This window comes from Barbatula barbatula, assembly GCF_947034865.1.
Source record: "Barbatula barbatula genome assembly, chromosome: 21".
In the NCBI taxonomy this organism is placed as follows: Eukaryota; Metazoa; Chordata; class Actinopteri; order Cypriniformes; family Nemacheilidae; genus Barbatula; species Barbatula barbatula.
In genome coordinates, this window is record NC_136784.1 from 2,261,388 (window position 1) to 2,283,973 (window position 22,586).

The 22,586-nt window shown below is 44.0% G+C and overlaps 1 protein-coding gene across 3 annotated transcripts in view; it reads right to left on the bottom strand.

The window, feature by feature from the left end:
- khdrbs3 (KH domain containing, RNA binding, signal transduction associated 3) overlaps positions 1 to 22,586 on the bottom strand; it is an 86,792-nt gene that overhangs the window by 12,695 nt on the left and 51,511 nt on the right. For all 3 annotated transcript variants that reach the window (XM_079485670.1, XM_079485669.1, XM_079485671.1), the window contains 4 exons: positions 20,122 to 20,268; positions 19,296 to 19,435; positions 17,946 to 18,132; positions 642 to 724 (listed from right to left, as the gene is read on the bottom strand). In XM_079485670.1, the coding sequence (XP_079341796.1) occupies positions 642 to 724; positions 17,946 to 18,132; positions 19,296 to 19,435; positions 20,122 to 20,268 (557 nt within the window). The remainder of the gene's footprint in view (positions 1 to 641; positions 725 to 17,945; positions 18,133 to 19,295; positions 19,436 to 20,121; positions 20,269 to 22,586) is intronic.

The following is a 22,586-nucleotide window of genomic DNA, read 5'->3' on the forward strand; positions in this document are numbered from 1 at the left end:
GCATTCAGAATAAAAGTTTGTGTTTACATAATATATGTTTGTGTACTCTGCATATTAATTTTGTAACATACATGCTCATATTTAAGAAAACAAATCACCGGCAATATAAAAAAATGTATGGAAATATTTTCTAAATATGTGTACATGCATGTTTACGTGTTTATGAATACAAAATTAACATTATGTAAACTCTGAATGCGATGAATGCGACAGCCCTAATCATGACGTGCACCTTTACTTTATAATATAAAATCACTCTCCCGTCCCGGCCCAACACATCCCACAAGACAAAGATGTTCTTTCAGAGAAAAAGGCCAGAGAACGGACCGATTCATTAGCAAAATGCCCTGCTGTCCTGCTTCTCTTTGGGAGACGTGCAAAACTGGCCCCCTACATTAGCCTGAACGATTTCCAATGTGGTAGAGCTCAGAGTTCAGCTCAATACAGACCTAGACAACCTCCTCTTCAACACACACAGGTGTGAAGTGACCTACATGTGAATACACAAACACACAAAAGCACACTGAGAGATGCCCTTTGCGATGACAACAGGCTCAGATAACTCGGCCCGAGACAAAAGACTGTTATTTTCAGAAGAGATCTGGAGATACAGCTGTACAATCACACACGCACACACTTACTTCTGTGCCTGGTTGCTGTAGCTGTTGTCATATGAATCATATCCCTGGTCATCGTAAGCCGTTCCGTATCCATCATCGTATTCCTACGGAGGAAAAAGTATATATCAGTATATATCTTATAATTTGTTTTGTTTCCTGAGTGTTTGCTTGTGAAGTATTTCATAGTTCAGAGCCTAAAGTGTGTTATTACTGAACATTAGCATCACAAAAAGCTAAAATAATGACTCACACAGGTTTGTTGAAAATCAAATATAGCAATATTTATATATTTTGTGGGGAACTGCATATTGAATATACATATTTCACTGGGCTGGGAAAAGGCATTTTAACTTTAAAAATACACACATTACAATTCAATTAAAATTGAGAAAACAAATGTATGCCATAAAATATTTATTTCATTCATTCAGTTTGATGTTATTTCTTTCAGTTTGTAAATCCGTGACATACTGGTCTCTTCAAATAGACAACAAATTATACACTAAAACTTATTTCTAAAATGGACAAACCCAACCGTTGGATTAAATTGACCCAGAGAATGTTTAAATATGACCTAACAATGGCTTAAAAAACCCAGGATTTTGGGTTGAAACAAGCAAGCATAGGTTAATTTGTTGGGTTTGTTCATTCGTTACACAATGCTGGTTTGAAGTAACCTAATATATATACTGTACAACAATATAAACATATAAAGTTCTCACAAACATATTTGACCTGCCGAAGTCATTTCGATTACTTTGATAATGGATGTTTGTACTTTTTGGAGCATTTTATGATGAGTTTGAGCCCTTGCCTTCAGGTCGAAGATTTAGGATGGCAATGTTTCTTAAAACCGAGGAGAAATTTGTTTTTACCACAAGAAGTGAAACGTCTAAATGATAGTTAGATTTTTTTGTACGATGTATGATGTATTGTATCAATGTGAACGCATGTGGAAAACCCACTGAAACAGAATTTCCCCAAGGGGACAATACTACTATTACTACTACTAACATTTGTGTTAACAGCTATATAAAAAGATAGTATGATGGCACTTTGATATAAAATTATTCATCTGTGTTCAACTGAACAAAGGAAGTCAAACACATCTTATCAGAATTTATCAGAGAGCATTTGGGTGAACTATCCCTAAGCTTTGAGAGAGATGACCAGAGCTGCGTTTCCGATAACGTTGTCTCTTAGCGCACTATAAAGTCTCTAAAGGTACACCTGAAATCCAGTTATACCGAGGCGTGTTTCCAAAACTACCTGAGGATGTTACTTTCTTACGCCCCACGTTACCAGGTGCTGTCCACGGCGGTGGTGCTGAATTAATGGGTATCGATCATTCGACAATCAATTATTCACTCTATGCAGGAACTGCTTCATTGCGTTATGTGAGGTAGCGGCGTTTTTTATAAAATAAGTAATAGTTGAAGTTGCATTTAATAGATCTCATAGGATAAAAATAAACCAAATTGCAAACTAAATCTAAACATGGATATCATTGAATTGTGAAATGAGTGTGCGGACCCGCAATCTCGTGCCCAAATATCAAACCGCTACACTAACTGGTCATTTACATCAAAGGTTCTCAAACTTTGGGTCGGAGTTTCACGCAAAGCCACTTGCTGTTGCGGTGCATTCAAAAAGTATATTCCAGCAACTAACAATTACTTGTATAGTTCACATGTTTATTGTGCTTGGACACCGGATGCCCAGGCGCCGCATTTAAAGCGTGAGGCATGTAGCTTATGGCTGCATTTATTAAAAAATGTAAGTAATCTATATTATTAATCACACAATATCAAGGGGAATAATATGAACAAGTATGCCATTATTGTGCAGCCCTTCAAAGGTATTTTGATATTGAAATTAAACTAGTCATTCATGACAAGAACACTTTTAAGTAAAGGGAGCTAATGTGTGTTGTTTCCATGTTTTCTATTTAAAAGGTGTGCCATGAGATAGCCTACCTTTGATACCTGTGTTTGGGAACCCCTAAATTATATGATCATAATATACGTTGCTATAGTGTCATTATTTACTTAAAAGCGCAGAATGCAGAACATATAATCAACAGCTATAGTAGAAAAAAAACTCAGAGCTGAATTTAGGGGCTGCTCCGTTGAGTTTGTCTTGACAAAGTTACACCAACAAGATCCAAAAGTTGCTGAATTTGCTGCTGTGGCAGGTGAACTTTTCTATAATTATAATTGCAGTATAAATCGTAGGCAGGTTTTCACGGATTAAACGCACTTAAATGCTCCACGGATGGCGTCGTCTTTGATTTAGCCAAAACATTTGCTGCATCGCTGCAGTTTGAATAAACCCCATACCGCCATCTTTCTCTTTATATATACTCCAAATGCTTTGGGTTGCCAGCTGATGCACCTGATTTAGATAATACAATTAAAAAGCTAACAACCATCTGTGTAAAGACAATAATATTTTTTGCATACACGTCAATATACGGGTATTTTTAACTTGTATTTGTTTACAACAAGTCTAACCTTCGGATTGTATGACTCACAGAAGGTGAACTTGACGTATGCATGTTCCTGAAGTATGTTTCAGGAAACACATATTAATGATAAGGTACAGCTTAAGGTATAATTTAAGAAGGTTTCAGGAATCGCAGCCCAGACCTTTATGAGATGACCGGATTCCATGGAAAATATAAAATTTGATCACGGTCAGAAGATCTGCACTAATTATGAAGCATCTACACTCCTGGATCCACCAACACGCACACACACACCTCCAGAGGTTAATCTACTCAGCTGAAACCGATCCAATATTAATACTCATATCCAGAGCAGAAATAGTAGCGAGTGGAGTTCATAAAACTGAAAAGCTCTTCACTTAAACGAAAGGTTGTGAAAGCGTTTCATTAAGAGGAAGGCTGATATGATTTTGACACTGTAATTAACATCGCATAATAACCCTTTAACTGTGGAAATTGAAACTTCATGGGGGTTAATATCTAATGTAGCTATTATTGTGACACGTCGCAGATTGCTTTATGACACGCGTGGCTCACAGGGCGCCGCCAGATACAACGTGATATGTTTGCGAAAATCAAACAAAGCACCCATTGCAAAACCAGAACACGTCGCCAAGAACACAACACTGGACCCTGACATTAGACCTAAATTTTTCTGCGTTTCTTGCTGATTCGGGATAAATGTCGTGCATGGGATAAACAGACTCTGACCCCTCCCTGATTCAACTCACCCGATAAAATTAACCTTACGAAGGTTATGACAGCTAATTCGGAACATAATATAGCAAACAACTAAATATAACAAAATATGAATTGAATATTATTAGAATACAATCTGTATTGCTTTTCTTTAACACAAATATGGGGTCAAATAGATGTGATTGACCAATAAGAGCCGCTTATGAAGCTTTCCCCGAAACTCACACTTTAAATTGACTTTTTATCCAAAAGCAAATGGACTGAAATCAAACCATCAGTCTTTAAAGCTGTGCATCTCTCTGCTTTGCTTTTTGAAATGAAGATTTTCAGCATTTAAACAGAAAAAATCTCTTTTAAATGAAAACATCAACTCATCTTCGTTCTGAGCCAAAACAGGACTAGACTCGCTCAGCTATTTATAACTGAAGACATTTCCATTGTGCGGTCGCGGCTGACAGCGAAATCGTTCTGCAAGACTATGAATATATCATAAGGTGAAAATCTCTCACAGTTTGAGGAGAAAAACACTGTTGCTTTCCTTGATTAGTTATGCAAAGGTTGGAATCCAATAAATCGTACAAAAGAGAGAGAGAGAGAGAGAGAGAGAGAGAGAGAGAGACATTCAGGTAAAAAAATCAATTCAGAAATCTTCAGTTTAGTCAATTGCATTCTAGCCATGCCTATGTAAAACGTCATTATTTGCCATACAAAGACGCCTATAAATCACATCTATTATGAATCCCATCTTATTCACAATTGGTGCAATTACCATTAGGCTTTTGCCATCTGTAGAAAGCAGGAGATCATCTGAATTTTAATGAAAGGCGATGTTTGGGCATTATTATTATTAATCACGACACCATTTATTCATCAAACGATGAGAATGTTATAACTGTGCATACACTATATCCAGCCGTGCGGGATGTTGAGCGCATTTTCTGCATTTCAAAAAGCTGATTCAGATGTCTGTACAGCCCCAGCAAAGCATGCCACAACATTTCAGATGCAACACAGAAACCGAGCGTGAATCGGGCGGCGCATGCAAATACAAGCCAACGTTACCTAGCGCAATTCATTCTTTGTGAATTTGCATCCATGAGCGAGATAAGAATAGAACAACTTCCTCGAAGGAGACAAACTCATTTCCGAGTCGCCTGTAAAGAAGTTGAAAGTCAGGCCTGGTGGCGTTTCGAGTTTGATCAAGACGCTGAAATTAGACGGGCGAATGTCACACGCCAGGTAGGGAGAAGTGAAATCTCTGTTTGCGCGGCGGCACGTCAGATCGCTTGAAATGCAACGTGCGACTGAACAGCTGTGCTTTGAATAAAAGACAAACAGGTTTTGTGCGCTCTAGTTTTTTGGGGGATGTTAAACAGCTCGCTGTTTGTTCTGCAAACTCGACGTGGCGCTCATTCTGTCGATACAGAAGTATTTGAAGATCTCTCAGCGTCTTTCTCGCTATGCTTTAAAATAATCGAAATATTGAGCGTTTGAAGCCGTGGCTTTTGTGTATTTTAAGAATTTCACACGGAATTTGATCAAATGGACTGAGAAACATGATATCATAGCGCTGCGTTTTTGTACATTCACACGAAATCAAGAAAAATCTTCAATAACCAAAAAGTCGAAATGTAGTAGGTTGCATCAGCAGAAAAGCTTTCTGATATTTCTGTATCTGCACCGTTCATCCAGTTTCCGATTTCAGCTGAGAGAACTCGATTTTACCCGCTATTGACATTACAGGTGCGATCTATGAACGACGAGACGAGCTTCATTCAGGCCAATTTAATGCTGCCAGCTCGGATCTCAGTGGTGAGACGATCAGAGCTCGGCTGGATGGAGAGAGAGAGAGAGAGAGAGAGAGAGAGAGAGAGAGAGAGAGAGAGAGAGAGAGCTATTAGACAGAAGTAAAGCCATGTAATCACATTACATTTACCTTCTCCAGCACATCGCCAAGACTGCATTAGAGACACGGAGACACACAGACAAAGTCAATCATGTTTAGACTCTACCGTGTTTAGACTCACACACACACACTAATCTAGTAAATGAAAGCATCTAAACAGGCAAACTCGTCACAGAAAACTCAATGTCCTGTCTGGAAACACAGAAAAAAGAGAAGTCATACCATTGCACGTATCATGTTTTGTTATCTCAATTATCATTATTAGTGTGTTAAAGGTGCTGTGTGTACAATTTAGGAGGATCTTTTTCGTCGTGCAATGCAATGAAATATACATAACTATGTGTTCAGAGCTGTATAAAAACCTAAAATAATGATGCATTGTTTTTATTACCTTAGAATGAGCCATTTCTTTTTTCATCCGCCGCGGGTCGCCTTACATTGAAATCTCCATTTTGTTTCTACAGTAGCCCTAAACGGAAACTGCTCTAGAGAATGTGTTTCATAAATACGTTATCTCCTTCACCAAAGAAGCAAAAAAACAACAACATCCTAGTTCTGACGACATCCTGCCTGTTTCAAAGGCCCGATTCACATTTCGCGTCTGAAAACGCGAGCCACACCGCTTTCTCTCTTTAAATGATTAGATTTGCGCGAGTATAACTATTTCCATCTCAATGCCCCCAATTTGGAAAATAAATGTGAATCGTGCCTTTGCAGTTCACAAACTCACCACCAGATGCAACTAAATTTCATGAACTGGACCTTTAATGTTCATGAGAATCTACTTTAAATGTCCTTATAAGTTGTCGTCAAAAATATGATGCAAGTATTATAGCCGAATTTCTACACACTCACACACGGTTGGTTTTCACAATAAGTTTCGCAATATTTATAAAAAAAAATTATTATTCAAATAAAGACATTATATATTCTCTAAACCTAACCTCTCATTTCTAATACCCTGTACTGCATAACATTAGAAATCACGCACAGGTCGACTTAAAGTATAAGCATTTTTATGATGTCATGACATTTGTCCCTCACAACTATAGCAAAACCCCTAACAGACATTCATCTTATTAAAAATGTGTAGTCGCGCACACATTTACCCATTAAACATGCACACACACTAACACACACAAAATGAGATGACTGGCATCCACCAACAGAGAGCCCTGCCAGCGAGGGCATGTTGACAAAAGTTGTGTGTGCCCAGAATTGACAAAAGCAGACGTTGCTCTGAAAACTCCACACAAGGCAGACAACTGTCTACTGCTGAATGAAAATCTCTGATGTTTTAAACAGGGCTTTTACATCCGTGTATTATAAGGGGGCAATGTGTTTTCAAATACATTTAGCATTCAGTAGTATACATTTTACTTTCTAAATGAATGAACAAATTCAAGTACGTTAGACATTATATTTACTATAAATTCTAACTACTTTCATGCTACGAAGAACAGTTTTTCTGTTACTCTCCAACAAAGGTTACGATCCACATGATGAAAACATCTACACGGCTTAAGAAACACACAACCATGGTACAGCTTAAATGAGAGAGAGATAAAGAGAAATAAAGGCAGGTTGTGAAAAGATAAGACCTGCCAGAAAAGATAAAGCCACACAGACGTCTAATGTTGTAAAATAAAGCTACACTAAAATACACAGAGGAATTCACTAATTCAAACACAGTACCATAGTATGTCAAGATATATTATATGCCGAAGGACTTACACTGTGTTTTTTGGGAATCGTTTGGAAGACCTACTGTACATGAATAAGATGGTATTTTTCGAATACCCCTTAGTACATTCTATGGCATTTTTCATATATAAAAAAAAGTAATGATTCAGAGGTATTTTATATATCAAAGTACACGATATTACTATAATTATCACAAAAGGGCACAGACACATTACATAAAGCACACATCAGAACCAGACTGACACGGGCGCACACACACACGCAAGCAGTTTACCTGAATAACTCCTGCCCACTCGCTTATTTCTACTCTTGCACATTTCTTAGTTTCATAGCTCCGAACTGTAAAGGTAAAATTCACCAGCTTCACTGCTGGAATACAGAGCACCCAACAAATATAAGCATAAAAATGATTCATGATGTATTTGAATGTACAGACAAAGTGACAACATAAACGTCCCGGTTACGTATGTAACCTCTGTTCCCTGATGGAGGGAACAAGACGTTGTGTCGAAGCCGACAGATGGGGTTCGCCCTTGAGAACCAATCGTCTCTGACTATTTTGAAAAGGCCAATGAAATTGGCGAATGAAATTTGCATGCCGGGCTCCGCCCCCGGATATCCGGGTATAAAAGGGGAGCCGGCGTGCTCATTCATTCACCTTTTGTGCTGAGGAGCCTGAGAGCATCTCGTGACTGCTGCAGCGGACGGCTATTGTCGTGGCAAGAAGGACACAACGTCTTGTTCCCTCCATCAGGGAACAGAGGTTACATACGTAACCGGGACGTTCCCTTTCTGTCGGTCTCTCGACGTTGTGTCGAAGCCGACAGATGGGGTTCCTATGGAAAACGCCACGGCACTAGCCGCGTCACAATCTCTAGCGAAGCGACGTTGACCGGCCTGGGCGAGCCACACGTGAGCGCTATCGCGAAATTTGTAACCTTCCAGTGGGCAGGCAGGGGCTCCCAGAGCTTTTGGCAAAGATGAGTAGCCCCTGCCCTCTGCCAACTCAGACGGCCCCATTGGCGAGGGCCATCCAGTCGTAGGGCTACTGGGTAAGCGCTGTTCCTTCAATGAGGACGTGCGCTACGGAGACCACTTCCCACCCTAGGGGGGAATACAGTGGAGACACCAACATGGTCTCACCAAATAGGGGAGAACTCATGGGAGGTATGTGCGGAATGCCGCAAGGTGGATGTCCACCTGGGGAGGTCATGGGTTGCCACGCGGGGAACCATCTCATGACGACATCTCAGACGGAACCACCCTAGTGGGGGGTTACTACGTGTGGGGCACTAGGTCCGGTTAGAGCTATATGTAATAACTCAGCTTGATACCCGGCCATAGGCGGCAGGGCTGCTCCGCCGAGCCCGCCGCCCTGAGTGCTATTGATGGATGGACGGACTGCCTATTCTTCACCCTTGGGGAAAGAAGGGAGGCAGCCCATAGCGCACTGGTCCACCTCAGAAGGGGAATGGCGCTATGCGCAGGCGTACGCCCCACGACTGCTGGTCTCACCTGCTGGCAAGACTCGAGCTGCCGACTCCCCACGGAGGTTGTAAGCCTCTGCGAGGTATAGCGTAGCCCAACCCGCAGCTCTACAGATGTCTGCCAGAGAGGCGCACTAAGCCGATGCCCACGAGGAGGTCACACCCCGAGCGGAGTGTACCGTCACTCAAATGGGCACGGGCTAGGATCGGCACGCCGTAGTGACGGCGTGTGCGACCCAGCGCTACAACTCTCCTCGGATACAGCACTCCCGTTGCTGACCTCCATAACAGACAAGAGCTGCTCAGGGCCTTGAAGCCCTCAGTGTGGTTCGAGTAGAGGCGCAATGCGCTTACTGGACACCCCACGTACAGGTTGGGTCTTTCTCCCGGTGTGGGAGCGCCTGCAAGTTCACCACCTAGTCCCAAAGGGGGGCGGCGGAACTTTGGGCACGTAAGTCGGCCGGGGTCTCAGGATCACGTGAGAGTCACCGGGCCTGAAATTTGGCAATCGGTGGACACGGAATGCTTGCAGGTGCCTCACCCTCTGGATGGACTCGAGCCCCAGCAGGAGAGCCAACCCCCCTCGCAGAACGAGGAAGGGGCTCTCGGCAGGGCCCGAAAAAAGGGGACCCAAAGGTCCACCTTAAGGTCCCAAGAGGGTACGGGGCGCGGACGAGGCCTTAGCCCCTCGCGCCCTAGAGGAACCTAATAATCAGGTCATGCCGCCCCAGAGGCTCACCAGCAACTGGCACGTGATAACCGCGACAGCGGGTACCCACGTTCCAATGTGGAAGGGGAGATTACTCCCCAGCCTCTCCTGCAATAGGACAGCACGTTCCTGAGCGAGCAATTCCGCGGGTCTTCTCCTCGAGAAGAGCACCAGGACGAGAAGGGGCGCCACTTAAAGGCATCCAGCCTTGTGGGCATGGCCCTTGCCTGAGTGACAGTCTCCACCACTGAGGGGGGTAGGTCATCCAGGAACTCCTCGTCCCATCCAGGAGCCAGACCCAGAGGTCCGGCTCGAACGCCACAACGTGTCCATCCCCTGCGAGTAGGCCCTTCGCCAGGGGATTTGGCCAGGGGGAGTTGTCGTCAGGAGTATTAGCTCCGAGGACCAAGTGTAGTTGGGCCCGTAAGGCGCAACTAGCAGCACTTGATACTCCCTTCCCAGACCTTGCACAGGACCTGCGCAATGAAGCTCACTGGGGGGAAGCGTAGTTCCGCTTGTCCCGCGGCCAGCTGCGCGCTAGGGCCTCCGTGTCGAGGGGGGAGCCTCGACCAGGGAGTGCCCAGCGGCACTGGGGGGTGTTCAGGGAGGCAACAGGTCCACCTGTGCCCGCCCAAACCACACCCAAGCCGGCCGCAGTGGTGGAGTCGTCACTTCGCACGAGGTGTCAACTGACGAGAGAGCGCTTGGCTGTCTGGTTCAGGACACCCGGTGGCGTGTGACCTGCAGGGGCCTTGCCACCTGCTGTCTCCACCAGGGGTGGAGTCGTCACTTCCCACGAGGCGTCAACTGACGAGAGAGCGCTTGGCTGTCTGGTTCAGGACATCCGGTGGTCATGTGACCTGCAGGGGCTTTGCCACCTGCTGTCTCCACTGGAGGCTGCGCGCTAGGGCCTCCGTGTCGAGGGGGTCCTCGTCCAAGGAATGCCCAGCGGTACTGGGTGGTGTTCAGGGAGGCGACAGGTCCCCCTGTGCCCGCCCAAACCACACCCAGGCCAGCCCGCAGGGGTGGAGTCATCACTTCCCACGGGGTGTCAACTGACGAGAGAGCGCTTGGCTGTCTGGTTCAGGACGCCCGGTGGGCATGTGACCTGCAGGGGCTTTGCCACCTGCTGTCTCCACGGGAGGAGGCGTTTTGGGCGAGTTGCGATGACTGCAGCGAGCGAGTGCCACCCTGAGGTTTAGTACGCTACGCCGGTCGTGCTGTCCGGGCCAGTATGCTGGCTCTGCACGAGAGGCCGGAGCCTCATCAGTGCAAGCAGGACAGCTAGCAACTTGAAGGCAGTGATCTGCCAACGCAGGCGGGGGCCCGTCCAGCGACCCGACACTGCGCGCCCATTGCACACCGCACCCGCACCCCGTAGGGAGGCGTCTGTCGTTCCACGACCGGCCTCAAGACCTGCTCGGGGTTAGGATGCGACGGCAGCAGGTGTAATGACGATACGCCTACTGCCGGTGCGCCACGCTCTCCAGGGAACTCATCTCTGTAGTCAGTGCTGTCGCGGTCCCATGTGCGTCAACCCGAGGGGGACAGGCCACCCCCGAGGACACCATGCCCAGGAGCCTCTGAAACTGATTTCAGGGGACCGCTGGCTGCTGCCTGAAAGTTCAAGCAGCTCAGCACAGACTGTGCGTGCTCGTGAGCGAGCACGCCGTCATGGAGACAGTGTTGAGTTCTCTACCAGGAAAAGGGGGAGCTCCGCGCCAGGGAGAGCTGCTCTCTTTTTCCCGGCTGACCCGTTTACTGACATGCCAGCCCCTCGACAGTGCCGAGGGAACTGTACATGAGAGTATGCGGTCAGTTGTCATGAACCACTCCTGGCGTCTGACAGACACCAGGACGCGCTTCTGCGCCTCCCGAACGGCACCCTTGCAAGGTGCTGCTCAAGGTATGCAGCGACCCCTGGTTTTGGGGATGATGAAGTGCGGCTGTCGAAGCCACTGGACATCTCGGCCGAGGGGACGGTTCGATCGCCTTCGCCAGAGGGGTGGCAGCCCCGGCCTGGAGCACAGGAACATCCCTGCCTCTGCTGAGGTAAGAGGATGCCTGAAGTCCGGCGGAGGTCTGGCGAGCTGGATCGAATGCCGAGACGGACCACACTCCCAGCCACCGTGATGGTTTGAAATGCTAACCAAGCACCCAGAGACCTCACAGGGGGGGCTGCGATCTACTTCATCAACCCGCGGGGGTTGGTTCAATGACTAGCAGTGCTGTTCTCCCCGGGGGGAACGGCTCCGCTAAATCACCTGCCAGGCGATGGCGCAGCTCGACGCACCGTCGAAGCGAGAGTGCTGAGGGCTGCTTTATACTCGTCATTGCGTGCCGCCACGACGCAACGTCGAGTTGCCGAACACCATCTTTCAGAGGGTGAGAGCGGCTGCAAGTGGGACCCAGAGAGAGACCTCTCCTTGTGAGAAGGCGGGCACCAGGCCCCCGAAGGGGCCCAGAAGGTGTTTGGGACGCGGCAGGGACCGCCCCAGTCCGACCATCCAGCAACCCAGGCTGGGTCGGGCCCGATGGTTCAATCTCTCTAGGTGGTCCTTCTCTTGACGTCCTCCTCCGGGGGGCCACCTGCGGGGGCACCAGAACCGGAGTCGACGCTGGAGAAGGCCAGGGCTGCTGGGGGCAGACCACGTGCGAGACCTCGACGGCCGAAAGGCGGCCGGGTCACAGCAGGCCGGTCTGTTTCTACACTGTCAAAAGGCTGCTGGAGCAGTCCTTGACAGCGCCACCAATCAGCCGACCTTGCGAGAGGGGAGTCGGGAAAGTGGCCTTTCTCGACATCGCCCCCCTGCGCAAGATTGGGTCCGAGGCATCTTTCCGGGCCACTGATGTGGACATCGTCCGACCCAGCCTGCGCTGCCACCGCGGTCCCCGGAGGGCCAGTCGGCGGCGGCACTACTTGGGTCGGTCTTACCCCGTGGGGCTCTCTTTAGCGCCCTGGCCTGCAGGAAGGCCATGCGTAAGAGTGGAGGCAGCTTGGTCCACGGCACTGCCAGCCTCAACACCAGAGATGTTGAGACCTTACATGCCCTGGACGGTGAGTCTAGGTCAAGCCCCCCAGGTGGCCGCCGTCTGCGGATACCCGCGACTGCATGCTCCACCCAGGGTGCATTGACATAGTCCCTAGCTGCCTCCCCGCCCCGAGGGAAGAGAGGGCGATAGAGTCAGCTAGACGGAAGCGCGCCGAAAGGGACGCTCCAGGTCTTACTGAACTCCTTATGCAGCTCGGTAAAACTTGGCACTTGAGCCGGGCCCAATGTGCGAGTACCCAGCCGCGAGCACCAGGGCTGCACCGCAACCCGACGCTCACGGCGGTCCGAGCGAGCATGGCTGACATCTTGACGTCTGCTCTCACCTGTGCTCGACCTCCCGAGGGAGGGAGCTTCAGGGAATCGCCAGAGTCTGATGCCAGCAGGTCGCGCTCCGATGTTGCAAGAGACACCTCATCTCCACGGCTCGTGTCCGAGCGCGTGGCTGAGGAATAAGATGGCTTAGGACCATCCTTGGGGACCTGCTAAACAAGCGAGACGGGGCGCGAGCGGTCCGCGAGCCGACCGGCTGACGGATTAACGCTCACGATAATCCCCACATCACCCTCGCTGCTCGCCGCCGCTGACGGCAGGGCCGTAGCCGCTGCGGTCACAGAACGGGAAGCAAACGAGGTGGTGGCTTGCTCTTGACAGAACGTAGCCAACGTGACGCAACGTCTGAATAGCCGTCCGCCCGCAGTGACGCAACGTCTGACTAGCCATCCGCGCGCAGTGACGCAACGTCTGAATAGCCATCCGCGCGCCGTGCGGGCAGGACGAATCCACGAGGCTGCCACAGTGATCGGACCCCCGAACACTTGCGGCAACCACCGTGTCCGTCCCCGTCCTCGATGAGTGTACTGCACCCAAGAGATCAGCGGGCAATGCCACGCTGAGGAAATTGCTCTTTTAGAAAAATACCTCAGGAACTGCCAGGACGCCCAGGGGAATCTCCGCTGCACCGCGTCGTAGAAATCGGCAATTCGAAGAATGTCATCAGATGCGAAGGCTCCGAAGAACAAAAGGTGAATGAATGAGCACGCCGGCTCCCCTTTTATACCCGGATATCCGGGGGCGGAGCCCGGCATGCAAATTTCATTCGCCAATTTCATTGGCCTTTTCAAAATAGTCAGAGACGATTGGTTCTCAAGGGCGAACCCCATCTGTCGGCTTCGACACAACGTCGAGAGACCGACAGAAAGGGAACAAATGTTTCCACGCATGTGCGCTGTCGTTAGCTGCACGTAACTTCCAGTACACATTAACAAACAATAGAGCGCCTGTGGATTATTTCTGATAACAATCAAAAGTAACCGAGAAGAAATGTTACTTGGCTAAACTTGTCGCTCCAATATTATGATTTTAGACTGCGATACCAAGCTCGACCGCTAGATGTCAGTGTAGCATATAGGGCTGAGCGATGTGACGATGTTTCATGCGATGAAGGCTTTAGCGTGAACGTTAATGTTCATATGCCCATGCAGTCAGAACGAATTCCCTCCCGGTCTGTATCCGCAGATTGATCGTCTGCGCAACGTTGCATGAAGTCAAACACACAATATATTATCAGATATCACGATGATTTCAAAGTCGATTATCGATAATTCTTTTAAACACATCGCCCAGCCCCAGTGCCATACGGTTTCTTTAAATGCGACCAAATTACAGGACCCATTCAACAAATGTATTATTTTATAAATTGAACATACAACACAAAATTATTGACATAAATCAAAATAATATAAATAGTTATATTATAAGACACAAGACAAAAGTTAGCTGCAGTCCTGGCGTGAAACGGTCTATAGTTCTTATCATTTTGGAAAAAAACTAAGAACCTGAATCTCGAGTTTAACGTTTATGCTAAGATTTAGCATGGGTGTTAACAGAACAAAAACAAATAAATATGTCACTAAACAAAAGAAGAGTTCATTTGGAACAGCTTTCAAAAATCATGTTTTTTTATTGTGCGTTGAAAAGGAACATAAATAAAACTGCAGTTGGGTTGTTTGAATCAAGCAAAAATAACTCCAAAAAATAAAGCTAACTAACACAATAAAGAAAACTCCTCAAAAGCTAATTTGAGACATTCATCATGGTAATGTTTGTATAAAAAGTCTGATTTCTTTGCTTCCACAAAATATACTGTTGAAACCATTATTAATCACGCCCAGACAACACAGATCTTCAGGTTTTACACAAACTCGTGAGCTCAAGCCAAACGAGCGCATGCCATCTCAAAAGCAACTTTTTTCAGAATGGAAAACAATCAAACATCAGCATAAATAAAGCCGAAGATTAAGGAGGCATCTTCGCTCCATCCATCAAAGCACTTATTCTGTGGTTTTAAAACAATCAGATGACATCCCGGGATTAGGAAGCAGAAAGATGCTGAGGAACTGGGAAAATCCTGAACATCACGCCAGTGTTGACTGCAAATAACGCCAGGATAGGGCCCGGAGATCAAACTGAGGGAAGTCATAAACGCACAAGCTATCACGGACCTCTGCGAAAAAGTGCATAAACACAAGTGATCTATGGGTATTCAGGTAGTGCGAGTGAATCTACGAGGCGGAAGCACGGCCGACATTATGAATTTAATGAAATTTCATGCTTTGCCTCTCTCTCTCTTGTTATACAATAAGAAATGTTTCATGTATTAGATGTAATCCTCACTATGTAAATTGCGAACGTTTCTATGCCAGCGTCTAGCGGTTGGTCTTCAGTACACAATCTGCTCAAATGCACAAATGAATGAGCGTTGTTTGCATTTGCCTTGACAAATGTATCAGCAAATGCAAATATATTTTACAATGCAAACGGTTCAGAATGTATTCGCGCATTCAATTACAAATATACAATGACCTGTGCGTGATTGTGGATTGTGAGTGTTTACTGAAAAATGAAAATGATTTGAGCGTCCTCATGTTTCTACGCCCTTATGTCATTCCACACCAGTATGACGTACTTTCTTCTGCAGAACACAAAAGAAGATATTTTAAAGAACCAAACAACATCAAACTCCATTGACATCTATTGCATTAACGCAAAACCACAAAGACATTTCTCAAAATATCTTCTTTTGTGTTCTGCAGAAGATAGAAAGTCATAACGGTGTGTAATGACATGAGGGTGAAAAATGATGACAGAATTTTCATTTTTGTGTGAACTATCACTTTAAGAGAATGATCCATAAACATAGTTTTACTACTAATATCATAACTGTGGTTCATATAGTAAAAGCATGGTTCATTTATGGGTTAACATGGTTTTACTTCAAATAGAAAAAAAACAATGGTTGCTGAAATTAACCTTGGCATGAATAGACCGAACAAAACAGCTCAGAGGAGCAATTTCAAGAACCTTAAAGAGGGTCCATGCGTTACACCCTACACCCACCTTAAAAAACAGGTTCATATACTGTCAATTTGAGAAACATCATTGCTGGACACGTGCATTCATAATACAACATCGACAGAATGGAAGGAGAGACAGCATCCTGCTACGTAATCATGAGACTAAACCGAAGCGAAAGGCATCGAAGAAAGAGCTCAGAGATACCATGAGAAGAAACAAAGCAGAACACAATACAGGTACAAGGCTTAATAAAGTTATTACAAGCCTCCGCTGAGAGGGACTCGGGTATCGCCGCAGCACCAAAAACATCCAGCCGACCAACGCGACGTTCAGATGCAATTACTGCGCATCAAGGACTAGCAGATCCTCCCCCTGCGCCACCAAACACGACTGGAAATGTATTTTGGCTCATTGATTCGCAGGTAATCTGATAAAGCTGTTTTAAAATCGCATAAGAGGCTATTGCCGCTGACCTCGGTTAATTCCCAGAACACGATAAGCAACGTAATCTGATCAACTGGCTGTCAGATCCAGATGTGACTGTGTTCAGGTCAGATATATTAATCAGGCAGTATTTTTCTGGCAGGGAACAGATCTGATTGGCTGGCCGATGCAAACCTAGAAACTGAAAAAGGAGATGATTTGCTTTATAAAAAGCATTAAATATAAAAGCATCTGGTAAGTGTGAATGTAAACAAGATCTCTAAGTGACATCTCATGATGCTAATAATGTTCTTTGTGACAAAAACTCATCGCTTCTCTGGATATTTCGAAGAATTCAGTCTTTGTAGCAGATCACCTAAACACTGATTCAATGTGTCAGATGTAGATTTATCATCGCACAGATGTAACGATCGCTGCCGTGTTTCAGGTTCCTGCACAGACGCGTGTTTCGAGGCGACCGGAATGATGGGCAACAGCTGGTGGTGGAGTCGTTGCTTCTGACCCGAGCGCGTAGGAATGGGCACCTCTAAATAAACCTGTCAGATGTGGTTAGATATGGCCACTGCAGGGCACTGCGCCAGCTCCACCCACCTCTCCGAGCCCGCCATCTGTTAAACATGCCACAACCGAACCAAAAGTGCACAGAGACGCACAACATCGAGAGGGTCTGGCGAACGTATTTGAAGTGGATGTTATGCAACTCTCGCTGATAAATTAAAACTCCCAGTAGAGGAAATCGATAATGGTGTCAGACGCGGGAACAAATAAGACAATTATTTCACGTAATTGCAAAGAAAAACACAAGTAGATCAAGCAGATGAAATGATTTAGGACGTTTCCAAAAGGCGGTCTTCCCACGTGCTGTTCCATTACGACTGATGAATGACTGCAGTGTTGGAAAACTATTCGTTCCATATGCGGCTGTTGTGTTTGTTTTATGTCATTTACGCATTTGAAAAATGGCGACAATAAAAAAAACATTACAGACATATATAATAGTTCACTCTTCCTGTCTGGGCAGAGTAAAATTACTAAATTAATGAACAAAGTGGAAGTTTTCCATCTCCAGTGGCATCACCAAACAGAATGCATTCATTATTTGGCAACAGGTTTCCCAAACACACCTTTATGAACAGAGTCAAAATAAAATCCAGCCAAACCGAGATTAGTAGAATGCCAAAAACCACACAGCAGTATCTAAAACATACCACATCATCATAAAATGGCGTCTTGGTGCAACATCAGTGAACTCTCATCCCTATCGCAAGTGGTTGTGAGCATGTTAGCACACAAAGCATGCACAATCTGCATGCATTTGGCATTTTCTTTTTAACACACTATAATTTTCAATTGTTTCAGCTTTTGGACACTGTCTGTGGTACATACTGCATAAAGAAAATATAAATCAGGATAATGCATAAGATGGAAACGATCTCAGGATATACGAACGTTTGTGCACTTACATATTCACCGTATGTATCCTGTACCACCGGAGGGGGAGGTCTGTATCCTGCTGGGGGCGGAGCTCCTCTTGCTCTCTGTGAGGGAACGCCCCTGGCTCTGCTGGACGGAACTCTGCTGGGCGGAGCTCCTCTGGGCGCCGCCCCACGTGGAACTGCAGCATGAGGAGGAGGAACCCCTCCCCTACCCCTGAAAAGCAGTCACCATAGCTTATATTTCAACATTTACAGTTAAAATATAGACACACTTGATGTATGATAAAGTTCTCTTCATTAAGAGTAATCAAATGAATGAAATTAGATTTGTGCACAAACATGCATTAATGGTTTACGGAGGAGCAAAATTATCATTCTATGAAAGAAACCGCAAGTTACATTATTTAGAGCAGATAAAGAAGAGCAGAAATAACAGTCAGCAGAGTACAAACATACACTTACACCAAGATGGCTAAATTGAATGAAAATATATGAAATATGAAAGATTAAAGAATAAGTAGGCATGTTTAAACATTGACTAGTAAAGTACAAACAATATTCCACTTAAAAAGTTAATAGTTATGTATGAATATGACAGCTGACGTACAGAAGCTTGTTAAGATATCTTTGACTAAATGAAATATACTCGATATTCCACTCTAATAGAAGATAGTTGACTGAAATCCTCTCCACCATTAATGAGACAGATTTATGGAAATGCATTAAGCTCAATCCATGTGAGGATACACAGTTATAAAGCATTAAATCGCACTGCAGTTTTTTATTAGACAGCAAATAAAACAACATAATTTAACTAAACATGCGTTCCTGTTGTTTCGAATTTGCATGCTCTCACTTTGCTATAATGAAACCCGAATGCGCATGTGTACAAACAAACACGGTTTATTTACACGCACTGCCGTGATTTTTTTAGCGGGGTTTCTGCAGCTACAAAGATTATGCAATAACGCAAACATTAAATCATCGTAGCTATCTTTGAAAAATGTAAAAACTACGTCGATCAACATCTTCATGTCGTCATTACGATAGACAAGTTCATCTATTATAAAAAATGTACCACCTGCTTTTGTAGGTGTTATGTTAACTGCCCAAGCCAAAGAGTAATGAGATTTGTAAATGGCACGATCTATAATAACTTACTCTTTCCCTAAAAGTCGCATTGGATAAAAGCGTCTGCTAAATGACTAAATGTAAATGTAACAAGCCTCATTTACATAAAAAAATTAAGCTTGCTCATGCCTGCCCTCAGCAAATGCATTATTAATGGCATTCATCTTGTATTGCAGGTGGCAAGTCAATAAGAAATACGTATGTCAAATATACACGAACATTTTGAGCGCAAAATTGCTGTCGCACCTGTGCGCTCCTGGCGCCGGCGTTCCTCGTGCGCGCGCGCTTGTTTTTCCTCTCGCAGCGGGAACCTTCGCGTCCTCCGAGGCTCCGTTCAGATACGTTAGTTCCTGCAGTTGAGCCTGTCTGATCTCATCGTTATAGTCCTGTACGATAAACAACACACGACAATAGTTAATGAGCTGTAACGTGATGTAATGATCCATTGAGAAACAATATGGCCACGCGAAACTAAAACATAATTTAGATCAACAGGACACATTGTGTATGTACTTCTGCGCGAGCGGATGGTGTAGTGAAAAACAATCGTCATATTGTACATTTCAAATGAATTAATATGGATTTATGTATTGTTTTAGAATATTAGTGATACAGGAAGCAGTGCAAAGGGGATCGGACCTGAGATGTGGGCGTTACCAGAACCGAACCAGGTTGTTGGAGGGGAGGGGTTAGTGACATCATTTAAATAACAAATATATATTTTTAAATATGTGCACAATTTAAAAACAATTGAATTATATGGAAATGTTGACTGTGGAAGGTTTATATTTTATTGTATATTTTTATTTCTTCTCAGATAAAAAAAGCCCCAGTTTTAATAGCCTTGATGCCTAAATATAGCCTAAATATAAATGTATTATATTAAATTATACTGTGTAATGTTTTTTATAAGTTATAACAAATCATACAGTATATACTAAATAAACTATACTGTATAAACTAAAAATATGAAATTATTTTTCAAAAAATAATTTGATTATTAAAGTGCACACAGAATAAGACACTGATGGTCTGTTGGCGTTCGGTTGAGGACTCATATGCATAGATGTACCGGAATAAGGAATTTCTTGATCTCCTCCAGCGCGTGACCCATTCTCGCGTATGCTTCTGCAGGTGGAGCGAAGACCTCGATCAGAACGTGAAGATCTTCATTGAGGTGATGATACTTTGCCTCGCCACTCTTTCGGAGTTCCTCCTCCTTGAAATGAAAAACATTAACATATATACATTTGGCTAATACTTTTTCACAGCGATGCACAGCGCATTTAAGATTGACACTTTGCTTGTACACTGGAATGATACCCGGGACGCTGGCATTGCCACTGCTGTGCACTACCACTACCCCTGAAGCCACTAAGAAACTAAAAATGTATGTGATACGTCTTTCTTTTATATTTCTGCTGAAGACTTTTTAATTTTTAATTCTTTTTAAATATTTAACCTGAATGTCCAAAAAAATCTCCCAAAAGGAAATAGCCCCTTTTTTTGTAATTATTGCTAGAAATACCACATTCGAAATGTCACGTACATACCAGATTTGAATAAATACATATAATAAATGATTAAACTGCTCGCCATGCATATTAAATTCAATTAAAATTATAATTACAAATGCAAATCCATTAACACTTGGCCATTAAGTCTGGTTGAGCGGGGATGTATCCGGCACCGCCGGAAAGCAAAACAAGCAAAATTAAACAAGCACAGTGAGACAGACACATAGGATGTTATGACATCAGCCCACCTGTCAGACATACATCTCGCCAATGTGCAGGGGTGTCATCGCTTTCTTTTTTGTTTTAGAAGCAGTGAAGATTCCTTCGCTGTCAAGTTTCTCATTTGGAGGAAATATGTGCTATTTATGTCTCTTGCGTTTCCTCTGATGTCATGCAGTTAATCATGTCTCTTAAAGAAAAATGAGATGCTAATTTCCTCCTCAAATCTGCTGTTCGTCGAAGGAGGTCAACACAGTGCAGATGGAGTAATGGACTGTTTTGTGAGTGTTTGTGTGTGTTTTTATTTCTTTAATATGACATATTTCCACAATAATTAAAGAAGGTATTCCAAAAAAAATTAGGACAGGATTTTAATTGTATTCACCAGGAATTAGCTGGAAAGAATGGCGCCAGATGTATATGTGAGTTTGCTTTGGATTGTTAAAGGGATAGTTTACCCATAAATTAACAATATGTCATCATTTACTCGCCCTAAAGTTGTTTTGAACCTGTAAACATTTTATTGTTATGCTAAATACAAAGAAATATATTTGGAAAAACATTTGGAACCAAACAGTTCTGGGTCACTATTGACTCCCATAGTAGGAAAGAAACTACTATGGTAGGCAATGGTGCCCCAGAGCTGTTTGGTTTCCCACATTCTTCAAAATATCTTCTTTTGTGTTCAACAGAACAAATAAATGTTTACAGCCTTGAAACAACTTGAAATTGTGTAAATGATGAGAGAATTCAAATTTTTGGGTGAACTATCCCTTTAAGGACATCTCTCCTGAATCACATTCCACTAACTAACATGGAGGTCAAAGGTCAATTTTCTCCATGTCCACATATAATTTATTTCAAATCCTGTAATATGGCTTACTATGGAGAGGCTCAGAGAGAGTAAACATTTTAGGACTTCCGGTTCCATCGATCCAAGTCTGTTAATTTTTTGAATGAGTTTTTGCTAAATCGCCCAAAGATTTGTGGTAAACAATTTTTGGTAAACAAAACCCTCTAAATATTCTCACGTTGTATTCTATGACAGAAAACATACCAATTCTAACCCGCTTGTGATGTGTTAAAGCCTTATTGTGTCTTAAAAACGGTGGTTGCTAGCAAGTTGCTAAAAGCGACTACTTCCTTTGGCGGGGACTTTAGACATCATTGCGCAAATAAAGCTAAAAAAATAAAACAACATGGGCACAAATCTCTTAAAACGTATACATGGATTAATTTACAGAGTCAATTCTTACCAGGGAACACATTTAAAAAAAATAACGTTTGAAAGAGTGGTTGGAGGCTTGGTGGTGACGTTGATATCAAGCGACTTTAAGTTTAGTCTGTGTAGCATCATGTTAGCTTTTACTTCTGCCGATTGTATTTCGGCTTCAAAAGTAACAAATGTGGTTTTAATTTGTAAAGATTAGCTCGATAGACAAAACGTGTAAACATCATAAACCCTATAACCACAGATCTTATATTCCAGGTTAGCCTACAAAAAAGATGTCATCTCTGAGCCTCTCCATTACTGCCAAGCTGTCGATCAGCAATTGAGGATTAAAAGTGAGAGTGTTTATATGAACACAAATATTTACACTGATATACACAAAGCTTTGATTTTGGACTTTTCATTTAAATATTGTATAAGATCCGCAAAACAATAAGAAAAAATGAAGACTAAATCAGCATTTTCGACAGCATGCGCTCAAGCTAACATTACATATTTCTTCTTGTTACCTTTTTACTTTTCTCTGGGTTTAAATTACATTTTGAAATCCAAATTTTCTAATTGATCTCA